Genomic DNA, 17,647 nt, shown 5'->3' with positions numbered 1-17,647 from the left:
TTTAAGGAATATTATTCTGAAAGCAGATGTATTTTTTTGTGTATCCTGGATAACATGGTTATAGTGTCTATTGCGGATATCTATCAGATTTCCTTGTCCTAGTAATTTGTTTTTTTTTAATTTCCAGTTACTTTTTGATTGTGATTATTTACCAAATTTTTCTCTAAAATATTCATTGAAAACAGAGAGGAACGTGTTTGATCAATTTAGTTTGAATTAAGTTAAATTAAATCAGCTTTAATTTCTAGTGAATTATCATGCATTCAGCAGTAGAAAAAGTCATTGAGATTGCCTCAAGCCTGTTCAGGTAGCATTACACCATTCAGACAGGCAATCTTGGCATTTAAAAATCTACAGCTGCTGTTCTTCCATTACAGATTCCACTTTTCCATTTTATCTTCTCTCTCTTACGCACTCAGCCTGACTGCTGCCTCTCACCTCCATCCAGCTGCTTCACATACCTCAATCATTGTTCATCTTGGGTTCTGCACCATTATTTGACTCTCACTTTGACTCCTCTGTCACTCCTCTGTCTTTCTTAAAGTACTGCAGCATCTTGAATCTTACTTTCCTCTCCAAAGTCTTGAACATGTTGTCACCTTCCAAATCTGTGCTCACGACTTTCACAATACCATGCTCACTTGTCTTCAGTCAGATTTCTCTTCCTATAAGAGCTATGAAAAAAATGACACCTCTGTGACCCTGGTGGACTATCTCACCTAATCCTTTTCATGTGTTTGGAGTGTTCAAAATCCTTTTTTGCTCCTGTATTCTTCAGCTGAGTGGAACTGACCTGCCGAGTTCTATTTTTATCTATCCAGATGGAAACACTGAATCACCTGCACTGGCTTCTTTTCCCACCTCCACACTATTATTTCTGGCCCCTTCCTACTTCTGCATTTATTTTTTATTTTTTTATTTTATTAAACAAATTACAAAACAGTTTACAAAAAAACATTGACAGCTGTACACAAAAGACAGCAATTTTACAAGGGAGAGGAGCAGCAAAGCTAGGCCCTGAACCCTACCGTTCAACCAATTTACAGGGAGAGGAGGACAAACCTCAAATCCCAGTTCAACATATGACAAGACAGTGACAATGACATTTGTACATTAGACAATACCATTACATACAAAAGTGCAGACAATACAGACCCAACAAACTTCTGCATTTATATTTAGTCTCTAGGCATCAGATGGTATTTAATGAAATCAACTGGTATCATGATCCCACATTGCCTCCTTCTGGGAAGGTTCACCCTGCCCCCTTTATCCCCCCTCCCCCTAATTAAGTACCAATTAGGGTCTTAACTGAGCTGTGGTGTGCCTTATCCTTGATCAACAAAATGGCCCGAAGGCTTGTAGCAATGAGTGAAAGCTGCCAGGGATACGCTGACTGGATCATCAAGGCTATTGATGAATCATGATGGATTGGAGGTCGTGGGATTGGGGCCTGGGGGCGCTGGTCAGTGCTGGGCCTATTCTTCCCTATTCTTCCCTGTTCCTCCATTATGTACTGAGTTCCTTTGAATGAGGGACTCCTTATTTCCCACAACACTCTAAAAGCCAGTGTTCCTACGTGGCAAGTCCCTGACAGCCACTAGGTGAATACCAATGATAGTGTGAAGACCCTATTGGCGGTCAGTAATTGCCTCCTTAAGGGTCTCTATTAAGGGTCCATAACACTTACCTCTGACTTTCAACAGTGCTTGTCTGACATCAGTGTTGAATGCACAGCAGCAGTTTATGGCAGACGGGATTCCATTCCAGGAATTCCATTCTCGTTCCTGGCACTGGGAAGGGATAAGATTGCAAAATAGTGAACTGACACTCTGTAATCCTGACCTGACTGGTTCTGTTGCTGCTGTAGGCAGCTCCTGTTCCCCCTACAATTTTCATGGAGTTAGGTCAAGATCTTGGGAAAATATTTCATAGGCTCATGGCCAAGAGGCTGGTCAAAGGACTTCTCCTCCAGATTTGATTAGGACAGAGTCTGGAATGCAGTGGGTACCCCACACGTTACTCTCCCACTTGGTTAAATGTATCATCCTCATCAACTTCACTTTGAGGGAAGGTATTAACTTCCATTCATCATCTGTAAACGTGACGTTAGATTCCACATATAAACACCCAGATATATTGCACCCAACATCTATCAACCCCTCCCTTTTATGATGATACTCTGGCTTTAAGAGTGTTTTCCTGGTTTTCGTTTGAACATAGGTTTTAAGACAGAGGTGTGAGCTGTCTATTTGAATCCAGTAAACAGCTTGGGAGGTTTTTGTTTTTTTTTTAAGTTGGAACAGTAAAGTTTAAAGCAGCCTGAATGGGTGGGGTCAAGGTCCCATAGAACCAAAAGTTTTAGTTTTAGCTTTCAGTAGCAGTTGCTGCTGGAGTCTTGAAGCCAGATGTGGAAGCTGTTTTTCCTCTCCCTTATGCAGTTAAAAGCTGTTCCTGCTGCTAGAATTGAATGTGAAACAACCTATTTTACTGAAGGTGCAGATAAGATTTACAAGGATGTTACCTGGACTGGAGGGTTTGATTTATAAGGTGAGGCTGGATAGCTGGAACTTTTTTTTTGCACTGGTGCGTGGGCTGCTCAATGATGACTTTCTAGAAGTTTATAGGTAATGTGAATAACAAACGTCTTTCCCCTAGGATTGTGGAGTTCGAAATTAGAGGGCATAATTTTAAGGTGAGAGGATAAAGATTTAAAAGGGACCTGTGGACAACTTTTTCATGCAGAGGCTTGTTCATACGTGGAACGAATTGTCAGAGGAAGTGATAGATGCAGCTACAGTTACAACATTTAAAAGATATTTGAACAGGTACATTTAGAAGGATATGGGCCAAATACAGGCAATTTGGATTGGTTTAGTTTGGGAAACTTGATCAGTATGAACAAGTTGGACCGCAGGGTCTGTTTTTATGCTGAATGACATTATGAATTTGTCTTTGCCAAGGGTGAATTTATGAGATGTTGCTATCTTGGAACCGTTAATTAGTTTATGTGGATATTATTTTGTTAAGAATTTCAATACCGTTAGTGTTAAGCCAATTCTTTTGTTTTAATTTTGTCTGTATTTTAAATGTAGTGTAAAAATCAAGTGTGTTTTGCTTAAAGTTGATAGTTTGACAACTCAACTTGCAATGTCTGGCAATTACTTTAAAATAAGGAAATGATAGGGTCTGGACTGTTGTCTTAATATATTTTGGTTGGGTCCATAACACTTACCTCTGACTTTCAACAGTGCTTGTCTGACATCAGTGTTGAATGCACAGCAGCAGTTTATGGCAAACGGGATTCCATTCCAGGAATTCCATTCTCGTTCCTGGCACTGGGAAGGGATAAGATTGCAAAATAGTGAACTGACACTCTGTAATCCTGACCTGACTGGTTCTGTTGCTGCTGTAGGCAGCTCCTGTTCCCCCTACAATTTTCATGGAGTTAGGTCAAGATCTTGGGAAAATATTTCATAGGTACTCAGAGGAGTTGTGAAAAGCAGCATGGATTTGGAAACTGATTGAAATGTATGTTTGAAAGGTCTTATCCATATCCATATTCTCCTTCCATTGCCCCTATAATCCTTCCATATCCTTCCTTTCCCATTACCCCTTTTATGGTTTCCTGCATCCTACTCACTTACCCACAAATTCCTGCTGAAATAATCCAATAGGAAGTCTTGGAACTCAGCCAAGCATTTATAAAGCCATTTGTGAACTCTATCAACTGAAATAAATAGCTAGACATCTATTTTTCCGATATGACTCACTATTTGATTAGCTCTGCAGGAGATCTGTTTTCACAGATTGAAGTGGATTGTATGCTTTGACTTAGTAATTATTTAATTAGTAAAAATAGGTACTCTTAACTTTATTTTTGAGCTGAACTGAAAGCATTACATCAGCTTTTTTCCAAATAGTATTTTATACAGTTTTAATATAATCTCTCTAGTTTTGCATTCAATAGCTTGGCTAATTAAGAAAAGCTCCAATATGCTTTCTTTCTCACCTTCTCTACCTGGTCTGCTGGCTTCAGGGATCTATCGATTCCAAGGTCTTTCTGTTCTACTATATTTGGCAGTACCCTACAATTTATTGTGTATTTCTTTATCTTCATTGCTGTCCCCAAATGCATTACTCCTCACTTGTTCAGATTGAATTCCATTTGTCACATATCTATCATGTTGAGGCCGTGCAGGACATTAGTTAGGCCACTTTTGAAATACTGTAAATTGATTCTGGAGTCCCACCTATAGGAACTTTAGGTGAAACTTTAAAGGGTTCAAAAGAGATTTACAAGGATGTTGCCATGGTTGGAGGGTTTTGAGCTATTGGGAGAGGCTGAATATGCTGGGGCTATTTTCCCTGGAGGCTGAAGGGTGACTTTGTGGAGGTTGAAAAAGTCGTGAGGGGCATAGACAGGGTGAATAGCTAAGGTCTTTTTCGCAGGGTCGTGGAGTCCAAAGCTAGAGGGCATAGGTTTAAGGGGAAAGATATAAAAGGGACCTAAAGGGCAATGTTTTCATGCAGAGAGTGATGCGTGTATAGAATGAACTGCCAGAAGTGGTGGAGGTTGGTACAATTACAACATTTAAAATGCATTGGGTGGGTATATGAAAAGGATGGGTTTAAAGGGATATGGGCCAAATGCTGGCAAATGGGACTAGATTAATTTGGACTATCTGGTGAGCTTGGAGGAGTTGGACTGAAGCTGTATAACTCAATGATGGTATGAGCTGTCCAGTCCATCGATATCTTCCTATGTTCTACAACGTTTACTATAAATAACATGGAGGAGTCAAGGGTGTACCGCTGGAAAAGCACAGCAGGTCAGGCAGCATCCGAGGAGCAGGAGAATCGACGTTTTGGGTATTAGCCCTTCATCAGGGATTAGCAGGAATATAAACAACATGACCAATTACTATATGACCTTAAAACTTCTTAATTTTAATACTTACATTTAATCATTAATATTTATCACTAAAAGCAATGGAAAAGGTACTGAGCCCAGGAAATCTCTTCCAGTCATAAAAAAAATCCATTGACCATTACCCTTAGCTTCTAAGTTGTCACTTGCGTTTGGATCTCCTGAGTTATTACTTTTCTGACCACTCTGTTTCTTTTGGGACCTTGTCAGAAGATTTGCAAGAATCCATTACACTACATAAAACACACTATCCTCATTGGTCATCGTGTCACTTCTTCAAAAAAACTCAATTAAATTAGTCAGACATGACCTTGCTTTAACAAATCTCTGTTAACTGCCCTTGTTTAATCCATGCCTTTCAAAACAACAGTTATCTATCTTCCTCAATATTTTTTCTAATAATTATCCCACCCTGAAGGTTGTGCTGACTGGCCTGGAATTACTCAGTCTATTCTGTTAGCCTTTATTTTAGAAAAGAATGGTTCAGCGTTAGCCATCTTCCCGTCCTCTGGCATCATGCCTGTGCCCTGAGAGTATTAAATAATGGTAGTCAGAGCCTTTCTTCCTTTGCCTCTTTCAATGGCTGCTGATAACTTCATCCAAGCCTTACAATTTGTTTATTTTCAAAGATGCTAAACTCCTCAATATCTCCTCGTTCACTATCTTGTAAACTCCTCCAATGTTGTAAACTCCTCCTTCTGAACTGGAGCGTCTATGTTATATCCTTTTTTAGTGCCGACACATGCAAAGTACTCATTAAGAACTATTTCCTTGTCTTCTGCCTTCACATTTGAACACTCTCCATTTGGCCCCATTGTTTCCTTAGATATCCTGATTTACTCATAAAGTATTTTTGACTTGGCAATATTTATTTATACTCTCTTTGCTTTACTAATTTCCATTTTCGTTTCACTCCTGCATCTTCTGTAGCTCTCTAGGCTTTTGGCCATTCAGCTCACCTACGCAATCACTTTATGATCTGTATGAGATGCCTTCTACTCTTCTTCATTGAACTTAATCAATTTAACTTCTATCTGTTCCTAGTATGCTTACTCAGTTACCCCTTGAATATTGATGAATTCCATGGTTACTCACTGAATGCATTTCACATTTTGAAATTGCATTGGTTCAAACAAATGTTCCCATTACAATTTTGCTACCAATATGTTAAGTAATGCCTGTAAATACATTATCTTTGGAGCTTTCTGTACAGTGTGGAAGCAGGCTATTTGGCCACTGAGTATCCATAGAACATCCCACCCAGATCCAACGCCCACTCCATCACACTAACCCTGCATTTCCCACAGCTAATCTACCTATCCAGCACATCCCTGGACATTATGGGCAATTTGGCATGGCGAGTCCACCCAACTTGCACTTTGAAGAAACTGGAGCACCAGATGGAAACCCACTCAGACATGGAGAGAATGTGTAAACTCCACACAGACAGTCGCCTGAGGATGGAATCGAACCCAGGCACTGCGAGCCACCAAGCTGGCCCATATCTTCAGACTTCATATTGTTACTTGCCTTTTTGGTTTTGGACTGATTGTTCAGTCTGTGTGCTGATTGTTGTAAGTAGAAATTATGCCTTACCCATGGGGAGCAGAAATGAAAGAGTGAGCAAGACTCTTGGCTGGTATTGGGAGCAAGCATGGAGTCAGGAAAAATTTGCATTGCTGGCTAGGATACAGATTTGCCACATAAACCCATTCCTGAGGGACCTCAGGCAAGGTTCCAGAGGACTGGAGGAGGCCAGCATTGTTCCTTTGTTTAAGAAGGAAATCAGATAAGCCAGGTAATTACAGGCCAGTGAGCATGACGTCACTGGTGGAGAAGCTGTTGGAGAAGATACTGAGAGACAGGATTTATTCACATTTGGAAGCAAATGGACTTGCTAGTGATGGGTAACGAGGATTTGTCTGGAGAGGATCATGTCTCACCAACTTGATTGAGGTTTTGGAAGACGTGACAAAAATGATTGAGGGAAAGGCAATTTGTTATCCACATGGACTTTTGTACACATTTGATAATGTACCTCATAACAGGCTGGTGCAGAAGGTAAAGTCTCGTGGGATCAGGGGTGAGCTGGCTAGATAAATACGAAACTGGCTTGGTCATAGAAGACAGAGTAGTGTTGGAAAAACTCAGCAAGTCTGGCGGCATCTATGGGGAGAAATCAGAGTTAATGTTTCGAGTCTAGTGACCCTTCGTCAGAACTTTAGTAGCAGTAGGACAGTGCTTTTCAGAATGGAGATCAGTAACTAGTGATGTTCCACAGGGATCAGTGCTTGGGCCATTTTTGTATATTGTGTATATATACATGATCTGGAAGAAAATGTAGATGATCTCATTAGGAAGTTAGCGGATGACACCAAAATTGGCAGAGTTGCAGACAGGGAGGAGAATTGACAAAGAATACAGCGGGATATAGATAGCTTTCAGATTTGGGCAGGAAATGGTAGATGGAGTTTAATCCGGACAAATGCGAGATGATGCATATTGGAAGATCAAATTCAGGTGTGAATTATACAGTGGCAGAACCCTTAGGAGCATTGACATACAGAGGGACCTTGGTGTAAAGGTCCACAGATCCCAGGAAGTGGCAACACAGGTGCTCCATTTTGGGATGCTGTTTTTCTTGAAAAACCAGCCTGCTGCACCTTCAGTGCTGGAGGGCCCAATATTTCCCTCCAGGAACCTGTAAGCTGTGCTTACTTTTGTGGTCAGGCTCTCCTTTAGCCAATAATTAGCCAATCCAGGAAAATCAATCCTGCTGAGTATTCCCCAGCAGTGTGTGGTCATGTCCCCCATTTGACCCAGATTTTGGAGTCCTGACCCAAAAGCTAGCTCCTGCTCAGTGTTACGCTCTGTTTCCGTTAGCAAGAGCCATTGGAACTGAGTGTGAGCTGGAAGTAGAAATCGTGACAGAATTACTGAAGCATTCCAATTGTTTCAATACATTGGTGTCTGTCTCAGATTTTTTAAAAATGTTGTAGCTTTAAGCACAAATTCTTCATAAGTTATTCATGTTACAATTTCATTAAGCTTTTATCAAGAAACCTGTGATTTTTAAACAATACATGATCCAGAAAAGAAAATCTGTCGTTTTACAACAAAGAGAGGATTTGAGATATAAAATAAATTACTGTTACTAAGAAATGCAAGGCTGAATACTCGATCAATTGCTTGATGGCTTATAATAAAGAGGATACAGCAGTTTTTGTCATGGTACTCTTGTAATATGCATGACAATTTAACGTAAATTGAAGTGATTCAAATGAGCATTCTAAAATATTAATTTTGAAGATATTCCTGCAATGTTAAAGTTACATTTAATTATTTAACAGCTTTTAATAGCTTGGTGAGTATGAAACCTTCTTTAATTGTAACAAGTGGAATGATGTATGGATGGCTCAGTTAACATTTTAGAGCAATGATAAAGTGCAGTAGGTGGCAGTATGGTTATCTTTCCAGAGAATTTTTATCATTTGCACCTAATTTTTGCTTTAAAATATCTATGAGACAGCTCATTGTCAAGTCTCAAGATAAATGGTGCATGATTGTATATTACTTTTGTTCTGCTAATGATCACCAATAAACTACACCTTTCCCCTCCACCTCCACAGCCCAAAGAATTTTCAGAAGAAATTTCCAAAGAAATTCAGAATGCCAATATATGAAATTAATAGTTTTTGTGAAAGTCATTTTGCTTGAATCCACATGCATTTTAATTTTAAACCTGATCACAACAGAAAAGTGAGGGAATTCAAATGTTGTTTTGAAAGGCTAGGTGGAACTTATGTCTCCCATGGAAGTAGTTCATTGTTCCTTTTAGGAAATTGGAGCAAATGATGTTGTGAGCCATGTTTTGTAATCTTACTTGAATGTTAGTCAACTGAATGTTTGAGTTAGTAAGAGCGAATGTGCTTTTTCTAGGTTAACACACTAGAAGCCAAAGCCTTTGCTAAATAGGATTGAATAACAAAGTGTGGAATTCTTTCTCTCATTTAAGTGTCAAAAATCTTTCTTAAAAGGTATATGGTACCTCTGAAATAATCTAAATGTATGGGCATATTACTAGTTTTTTGTTTTTGCAGCTTGCAGTGCATTTGTTAAATATAATAGAAGTATATCATGTTCACAAGTAGAAACTAAAATAGTGCTGAAAAGTTATAGACTGTTAAAACAAAAGGCTAATGCACTCGTTATTTTTTCACAAGAATAGTTCACTTATATTTTGATTGGTGTTTCTCTATCTCTAATAACAGAATACATATAATCAAACATCATTCTGCTTCTTTCAATCAGCGGAACTAGCTGTGCTAATGGATGTAACCTACGAGAAGAAGCTTCCTGTCAGCTCATTGACAATAGCAAGGGTAAGTTGGACAGACATCTCCATGTACTATTGCCAGTCAGACATCATATCTTATGATGTAGAGATCTACAACTATAAGCTATTTGATTCTCATCTTAATACTTCCACTAGATCTATGCTTTTTACAGATCATGTTTTAGGTTCCAAAAATGTGAACTCTTTTAAAAACACTATCATCATCGCACTCTCCACAAAATTCCAATTATTAAATGCATCCTTATAATAACAAAATTATACTGTTTGAGAATTATTTGTAAGTTGAGGGAACATAGGCAAAACTGAAAAATTGCATCCTGCATTGTTGGGAACATGGCAGCAACACAAAGAGAACCAAATTGAATTCTATGTGTTTACTATAGCGCTTCAAATATCCCGAATAAATTGTGATTTTGCTTGATGCTGGATTAGTTGGGGAAGAGAAAAATGCCAAATTCATACTTTTGAGTGTAGTCTTTATAGCTTGAACATCATCATCATCATCATCAGCCAGGCTCCAGTAGATCTTAGCAAATTAATGTTTTGCTTGCCATCCCAGCTTGCCTCCAAAATAAGGTCCTCAACATTGTAAAACCATACAGCAACCTTAATGAGAGAAGGGAGCTGACATGAAACAATAGGTCAAGCTCTTTTAATCTATCTTTGGCTCTGTATCTCAACAACAACTTCTTCCATGCCAAGGATAGTGATTTAATAATTAAATCTATTTTGGATAGAAAAGGGGATATTGACTGACTGTCATAGAGATGTACAGCATGGAAACAGACCCTTCGGTCCAACTCGTCCATGCTGACCAAATATCCTAAATTAATCTAGTCCCATTTGCCAGCATTTGCCCATATCCCTGTAAACCCTTCCTATTCATCTTTCTATCCAGATGCCTTTTAAACGTTGTCAGTGTACCAGCCTCCACCACTTCCTCTGGCAGCTTGTGCTGTACATGCACCATCCTCTGCATGAAATATTTGTCCCTTAGATTGCCTTTAAATCTTTTCCCTCTCACCTTAAAGCTATGTCCGCTAGGTCTGGACTCCCCAACCCCAGATAAAAGACTTTACCTTTTTTACACTATCCATGACCCTCATGATTTTATAAACCTCCATAAGGTCACCCCTCAGCCTCTGATGCTTCAGGGAAAACAGCCCCAGGCTATTCAGTTTCTCTCTATAGCTAAAACTCTCCAAACTTGGCAACATCCTTGTAAATCTTTTCTGAACCCTTCCAAGTTTCACAATATCCTTCCTATAGCAAGGAGACCAGAATTGCATACAGTATTCCAAAAATGACCTAACCAATGTCCTGTAAAACTGCAACATGACTTCCCAACCCCTCCACTCCATGCACTACATAATAAAGGCAAGCATACCAAATGCCTTCTTCACGACCTGTGACTCCACTTTCAAGGAACTATGAACCTGCAATCCAAGGTCTCTGTTTAACAACACTCCCCAGGACCTGATCATTAAGTGTATTCGTCTTACCCTGATTTGCCTTTCTGAAATGCAGCGCCTCACATTTATCTAAATTAAACTCCATTTGCCACGCCTTGGCCCATTGATCCATCTGATCAAGATCCCATTGTATTCTGAGGTAACCTTCGCTGTCCACTACATCTCCAATTTTGGTGTAATCTGCACACTTACTAACCAAACCTCGTATGTTCACATCCAATTAATTTATATAAATGATGAAAAGCAGTGGATCCAGCACTGATCCTTGTGGCACACTGCTGGTCACAGGCCTCCAGTCTGGAAAAGCAATTCTCCACCACCACTCTCTATCTTCTACCTTCGAGCCAGTTCTGTATTCTGATGAGTAGTTCTGCCTCTATTCTGTGTGATCTAACCTTGCTAGCCAGTCTACCACGAGGAACCTTGTCAAATGCCTTGCTGAAGACCATATAGATCACGTACACCACTTTGCCCTCATCAATCCTCTCTGTTACTTCTTCAAAAGGCTCAATCAAATTCATGAGACGTGATTTCCCACAATATAGCACAAAGCCATAGTAACTATCCCTGATCAGTTCTTGCCTTTCCAACTAGATGTAAATCCTGTTCCTCAGGATTCCCTCCAACAACCTGCCCAACACCGATGTCAGGCTCACCGGTCTATGGTTCCCTGAGTTTTCCTTACCACTTTTCTTAAACAGTGGCACCATGTTAGCCAACCTCCAGTCTTCCAGCACCTCACCTGTGACTATCACTGATACAAATATCTCAGCAAGGGGCCGAGCAATTACTTCCCTAGCTTCCCACAGAGTTCTAGGGTACACCTAATCAGGTCCTGGCGATTTAACCACCTTTATGCATTTTGACATGCAGCACCACCTCCTCTGTAATATGAACATTTTTCAAGATATGGCTGTTTATTTCCCCACATTCTCTATCTTCCATATCCTTCTCCACAGCAAACTCTGATGCAAAATACTGTTTAGTATTGCTTCCATCTCCTGTGGTTCCACACGTAGATGGCCATGCTGATCTTTAAGAGGCCCTCTTCTCTCCATAGTTATCCTTTTATCCTTAATGTATTTATAGAATCCCTTTGGATCCTCCTTAACCCTATTTACCAAAGCTATTTCATATTCCCTTTTTGCCCTCCTGATTTCCCTCCTAAGTACAATCCTATTGCCTTTATACTTTTCTGGAAATTACTCGATTTCTGCTATCTAAACCTTTTTATTCTTGACCAAAACCTCAACTTTTCTGGTCTTGCAGCATTCCCTACACCTACCAACCTTGTTCTTCACCCTAACAGGAACATACTGTCTCTGGACTCTCATTAACTCATTTTGGAAGGCTTTCCATTTTCCAGTTGTCCCTTTACCGATGAATGTCTGCCTCCCATCAGCTTTCAAAAGTTCTTGCCTAATGCCGTCAAAATTGGCCTTTCTCCAATTTAGAACTTTAACTTTTGATCCAGTCTTTTCTTTTCCATCATTATTTTAAAACTAATAGAATTATGGTCACTGGCCCCAAAGTGCTCCCCCACTGACACCTCAGTCACCTGCCTTGCCTTATTTCCCAAGAGTAGGTCAAGTTTTGCACCTTCTCTAGTAGGTACATCCACATACTGAATCAGAAATTTTTCTTGTACACACTGAACAAATTCTTCTCCATCTAAACCCTTAACATTGTGGCAGTCTCAGTCTATGTTTGGAAAGTTAAAATCCCCTATCATAACCACCCTATTATTTTTACAGATAACTGAGATCTCCTTACAAATTTGTTTCTCAATTTCCTGCTGACTATTGGGGGGATTTATAGTACAATCCCGGTAAGGTAATCATCCCTTTCTTCATTCTCTGTTCTACCCAAATAATTTGCCTGACATATTCCCAGGAATATCTTCTCGAAATACAGCTGTAATCTTATCTCTAATCAAAAACATGATTCCCCCTCCTGTATTGTTCCGCCTTTTGATCCTTCCTCTGTCTTTTAAAAAGAAAGATATACAATATGATCGACAGGATTCTGGCCATCTCTTTCGCAGCATATGCAGAAGTACAGCTACACAGTTCTATTGTCCATGACTCCTGCTCAGAGATGAGTGTGTTAGAGCTAGTATAGCAATGAGTCTTGGACTGGAAACTTGGTAAGGTTAGGGACCTGTCTTAGACCTGACAGAAGTATGTTCCACTTCATTTCTGATCATGAGTAATCACACAATACGGGCTTTTGCGCGAAAAGTCGATTCTCCTGTACCTCAGATGCTGCCTGACCTGCTGTGCTTTTCTAGCACCACATTCTTGACACAGAATATCAGGCCTTACTGTCCACCCGTAGTAATTCAGAATTGTTACTTTCAGAATGAATAGTTTGGATTAAATAATTTAAGTGACACAGCTTTTTTTAACTCTCCAGGTCAATAGATAGTTTGAACTAAGATTAAATAGTATTATTGAGAGAACAATGTCAGATGGACTTGTCTCAAAACTTTATTGATTCCCATTCATATGGCAAACAATATTGAATGGAATCTTCTTATTTCCTCTCGATATTTCCTCTTGCTAATTAAATGTCATCACTCGAGAGAATTTAGCTTCTTACTGTATGTGTAAATAAAATAACGAAAAGCTTAGTACAGGACCAGATGCGCATAAATAGAGACTATATTTTCATGTCTGCAAATACATTTTTTTATTGAAGCATAGTTTCTTTCTCCTGCAGGTTTCACTTGCTTGATTTGGTAGTAAAGAAGCATGTCAAATGATTTTATTACTTCACCATTTAATTTTGTATTCTTATAGTCAGATAGCTTCAAACCGCAACAGCAAAGCTACTAATGCTTTGTGCAAGAGGTTTGATTTACTTCATATTTTCCGCATGTTTGATGGCAACATTAATAGCAATCAATGTAATGGCTTTAGTTGGTGGAATTATTAGTGTGATTTAAGTGATTATCTTTTGTACAGCATTACATGCTAAAATGATACATGGACAACTGCAGATTTAAAGCCAAATATAAATACTTCTGCTTATTGTTTTAATCCTGCAGTTTATTGACAACATTTCTTCAAGAGAAGAGGTTGAGCAAGCTGAATACTATCTTTACAAGTAAGCATATTTTCCCAAGCTTTTTTGCAAAGAGTAAAATTTTTGTTCTGTTTCTTGCCCAATGACCCGTTTCTGGGCAGCACATTCAAAACAAAGCAATAACAACCTGAGCTGTCAGAAAAAGAAGTGTCAAGATCATGATATGTTTTTCGTCATTGTGATGTTCTTTGTGTTTCTCTTCCTCTGCACCACTAAGCAGTATCTCTAATTGTCTGCTTGCTACAATTATGTGAAAGAAAATTATGTGGCACTTAAATGGTTTCAATGATTAACTTACAATAAAGGAAAAGTTATGTTTTCTAAAATTCTTGGGAAGGAGGAAATCAGCAATTCTCTACCACATTAAGTTTATGGACTGGCTTTAACAATAAAATGTGTAAATATGGTCTGCAATAGGTTCATGTTGGTCCTGTCTGTCTCTGTGTAATATGATTTATGTTGTACTCCCACGAGAAGGATAGACTCACTCACTTTGTTCTCTACTGCTTGGCTGCTAATTGCATACTTCTCAAAGAAGCTACAAGGCATGTCTTGGTCTGTCAAGAATTGTATCAATTTACCTTTTAGAAAGGCTTCACCAGCTGCTGGTGGAATGAAATTATGCTGAATGTCCAAATTTTGTCACATGTCACTTGATTATGATTTTAGGTTAGAGTGGTGCTGGAAAAGCACAGCTGGTGAGGCAGCATCCGAGGAGCAGGAAAATCGATGTTTCGGGCAAAAACCCTTCATCAGAAATCCTGTATAGTCTGTGAGATGATGGTTTGGTGATGGGGGGGTGGGTGGGGTCATGGTTGACGGGGCGGTATGAGGAGGTGTCTTCGAGTTGGCATCTAGCTTCAGTGGTGTAGAGATCAGTGCGCCAAACTACCACTGCACACCCTTTAACTGTTGGTTTGATGGTGAGGTTGGGATTGGAGCAGAGGGAGTGGAGGGCTGCGCGTTGTGAGGGTGAGAGGTTGGAGTGGAGGAGGGGGTAGACAATTTGAAGTGGTTAATGTCTCGGCGGCAGTTGGGAAATGAAGAGATCGAGGGTCTCTGTGTTATTAAAATAGTAATCTACTAAAGTGCTCCTTAAAACCCATCTCTGTGCCCAAACCTTTGGTGACATGTCCTAATATTTCTTTATGTAGTATGATGTTGAAATGATCTGATAACATTCCTGTTCAATGCCTTGGGGTGTTTTCCCTCTATTAAAGATGCTGAAGCAGGTGTTAATGTGGTTTGCGATTTTCATTTGTAATTTTTTTTCCAAGCAGTAAATCCGATAGGGAAATTCAGAAGAACCTCTCTACCCAAAGAGCTTACTCCAACATGGTGCATTTGAGACAGATTATTTTCAAGGAAAGGTTAAAAAAATGTGAAGAAGAAAGGAATAGAATCATAATTGATGGTGTTCAATAAAAAGGAAGAGTGGAGCCTCATGTCGAGCATGAACACCGATGTAGACCAATTAGGCTGAATGGTCTGTTTTCTATGCAGTAAATTCCATGTAACAGTGAGCATTTAATACTTTGTAGATACCTTATGTTAAATTTAAAACAACAGAGTTGTTTAAAACAGCCATTTATTTCCTTGTGTTACAATCTAAAACTGAAATTACATTTAGAACTTTGTGCATTGAAGATATTAAGCAAGAGACTGTGATCAGGCAGAAGACAGGGCAAGACTTGCAGAGCCAGGCCAAGCTGACTAAGCAACAAGTCATCCACATTAAACGTCTGCTCATATTAAACGGGAAACATGAAAAATATCCTAGAAAACAGAGACAGCTGCATTTTAGCATAAAACTTGGAGTACAGTTGCTAATTACTGTAAGTTGACATTTCTGCTTCAGGTCTAAGTAATGCTGGAGTCTTGAATAATTCAAGCTGATACTGGTAGACAAAGTTACAAAATGTGATGCACATTTGTTCCTTATCCTCATTTTTGTCTTGAAGAAATTAGTATTGCAGGTTTGTAGAATTTCTAATCATTGGACAAAAATTGGCAAAATCTTGCAGAAGATAAATCATTGCAAATATTAGAAATGAAAAGTTGAATTACACGGACTATAGATTGAGTAACAAAGTACCAGTAACTCTTGAAGTTGTGAGAAAAATGAAATAACCCAACAGTACATAAAATTGTTTTTGAAGATTTCTGGATATGTTGATAAGGCTAATATGCACATGGGGATCATTGGTTTAATAAATAGAGACATAGAATAGAATAGTGTTGTGCTAACACTTTTTACAGAATACTGGTTAAGTCCCAGTTGAAATATCATACCTTATTCAGTGTTGTACTGTTTAGGAAGGATGTCCTGGCCTTGTCAAGGGTGTGGAAGAGACTTGTTAAAATGGCACCAGAGACACTGGATGTCAATTACACAGTGATAATAGAGAGGCTGGGATTGTTTTCCTTGGAGCAAACAGGTTAGGTAGAAATTTGATGGACGTGTTCAAAATTATAAAGGACTTTGACGGAAAAAATAAAGATTTTTTTATTCCAGTATTATGGAACACATACAAGTAGGAGCAGAAGTAGACCATTCAGCCCCTTATGTCTGCTCCTGTATTCAATAAGATTATAGCTAAGCAGTTTGTGTTTGAGTTTCACATTCCCATCTGTTCCATTTCCATCTGTTACCCTGATGCAATTGTATAGTATCTGCCTGTAAAGCACTGTAGCTCAGTACACGTGATGAAAAAAATCAAATCAAATCAAATCAAACCTCTGATAAACCTTGTTCCCTCTCCCTAACACATATCTATCTATCTGTATCTTAAAAATATTCAATTAGGTGCCATTTACTTGAGAACACAGAATAAAGTTAAAATGAGGAAAACATCTTAACACAAGTTTTGACGTTCTGGAATGCACTGGCTGAAACGGTATTGGAAGCAGATTGTCTTGTAGTTTTGAATGGGAATTGGGTAGTTACATTATCAGGAAAGATTGAAGGGCAAGAGTAGAATAGTGGAATTTTCTGCACAGCTCTTCAAAACATGTGTATAGGTAGGATCAGTTGAATTGCTGCCTCCTATGCGAAATAATTCCATGTTTATATGAATTACTTTAAAACTACAAATGCTTTTAAAAATGCCATTTTGCAGTTTTATAGAATGCATCAACTAAAAACTTGGCAATTTCTAATAACTAGGGAACATACAATATCAACTTATTTGGTAGGACTTAATATGTATTAAGAGGCACCTCAAAGCACATGGATTTCAAATGAGAATCTGTGTAATTACTTAGGGTGTAGGTTTGCTTGCTGAGCTGTAGTTTGATATCCAGACGTTCCATTACCTGGCTAGGTAACATCATCAGTGGTGACCTCCAAGTGAAGCGAAGCTGTTGTCTCCATGCTTTCTATTTGTATGTTTGTCCTGGATGGGGTTCCTGGAGTTTGTGGTGATGTCATTTCCTGTTTGTTTTCTGAGGGGTTGATAGATGGTATCTAGATCTATGTGTTTGTTTATGGTGTTGTGGTTGGAGTGCTGGGCCTCTAGGAATTCTCTGGCATGTCTTTGCTTCGCCTGTCCCAGGATAGATGTGTTGTCCCAGTCGAAATGGTGGTTTTTTTCATCCATGTGGAGGGCTACGAGGGAGAGAGGGTCGTGTGTCTTTTTGTGGCTAGCTGGTGTTCGTGTATCCTGGTGGCTAACTTTCTTCCTGTTTGTCCTATTAAGTGTTTGTGGCAGTCCTTGCATGGAATTTTGTAGATGACGTTGGTTTTGTCCATGTGTTATACTGGGTCTTTTAAGTTTGTTAGTTTTTGTTTGAGAGTGTTGG

The 17,647-nt window shown here is 39.1% G+C and overlaps 1 protein-coding gene across 2 annotated transcripts in view; it reads left to right on the top strand.

Moving 5' to 3' along the window:
- Positions 1-17,647, top strand: part of mrps27 (mitochondrial ribosomal protein S27) — a 100,805-nt gene that overhangs the window by 6,249 nt on the left and 76,909 nt on the right. For both annotated transcript variants that reach the window (XM_087999991.1, XM_087999993.1), the window contains exons 3-4: positions 9,242-9,312; positions 13,809-13,867. In XM_087999991.1, coding sequence (XP_087856117.1) covers positions 9,242-9,312; positions 13,809-13,867 — 130 coding nt within the window. The remainder of the gene's footprint in view (positions 1-9,241; positions 9,313-13,808; positions 13,868-17,647) is intronic.

This window comes from Chiloscyllium plagiosum, unplaced genomic scaffold (genome assembly GCF_037043375.1).
Source record: "Chiloscyllium plagiosum isolate Xiang-an unplaced genomic scaffold, Cpla_swu_hap1 HiC_scaffold_2, whole genome shotgun sequence".
Taxonomy (NCBI): domain Eukaryota; kingdom Metazoa; phylum Chordata; class Chondrichthyes; order Orectolobiformes; family Hemiscylliidae; genus Chiloscyllium; species Chiloscyllium plagiosum.
The sequence above is the reverse complement of the archived record's forward strand: the minus strand, read 5'-3'. Positions and strand labels throughout refer to the sequence as shown.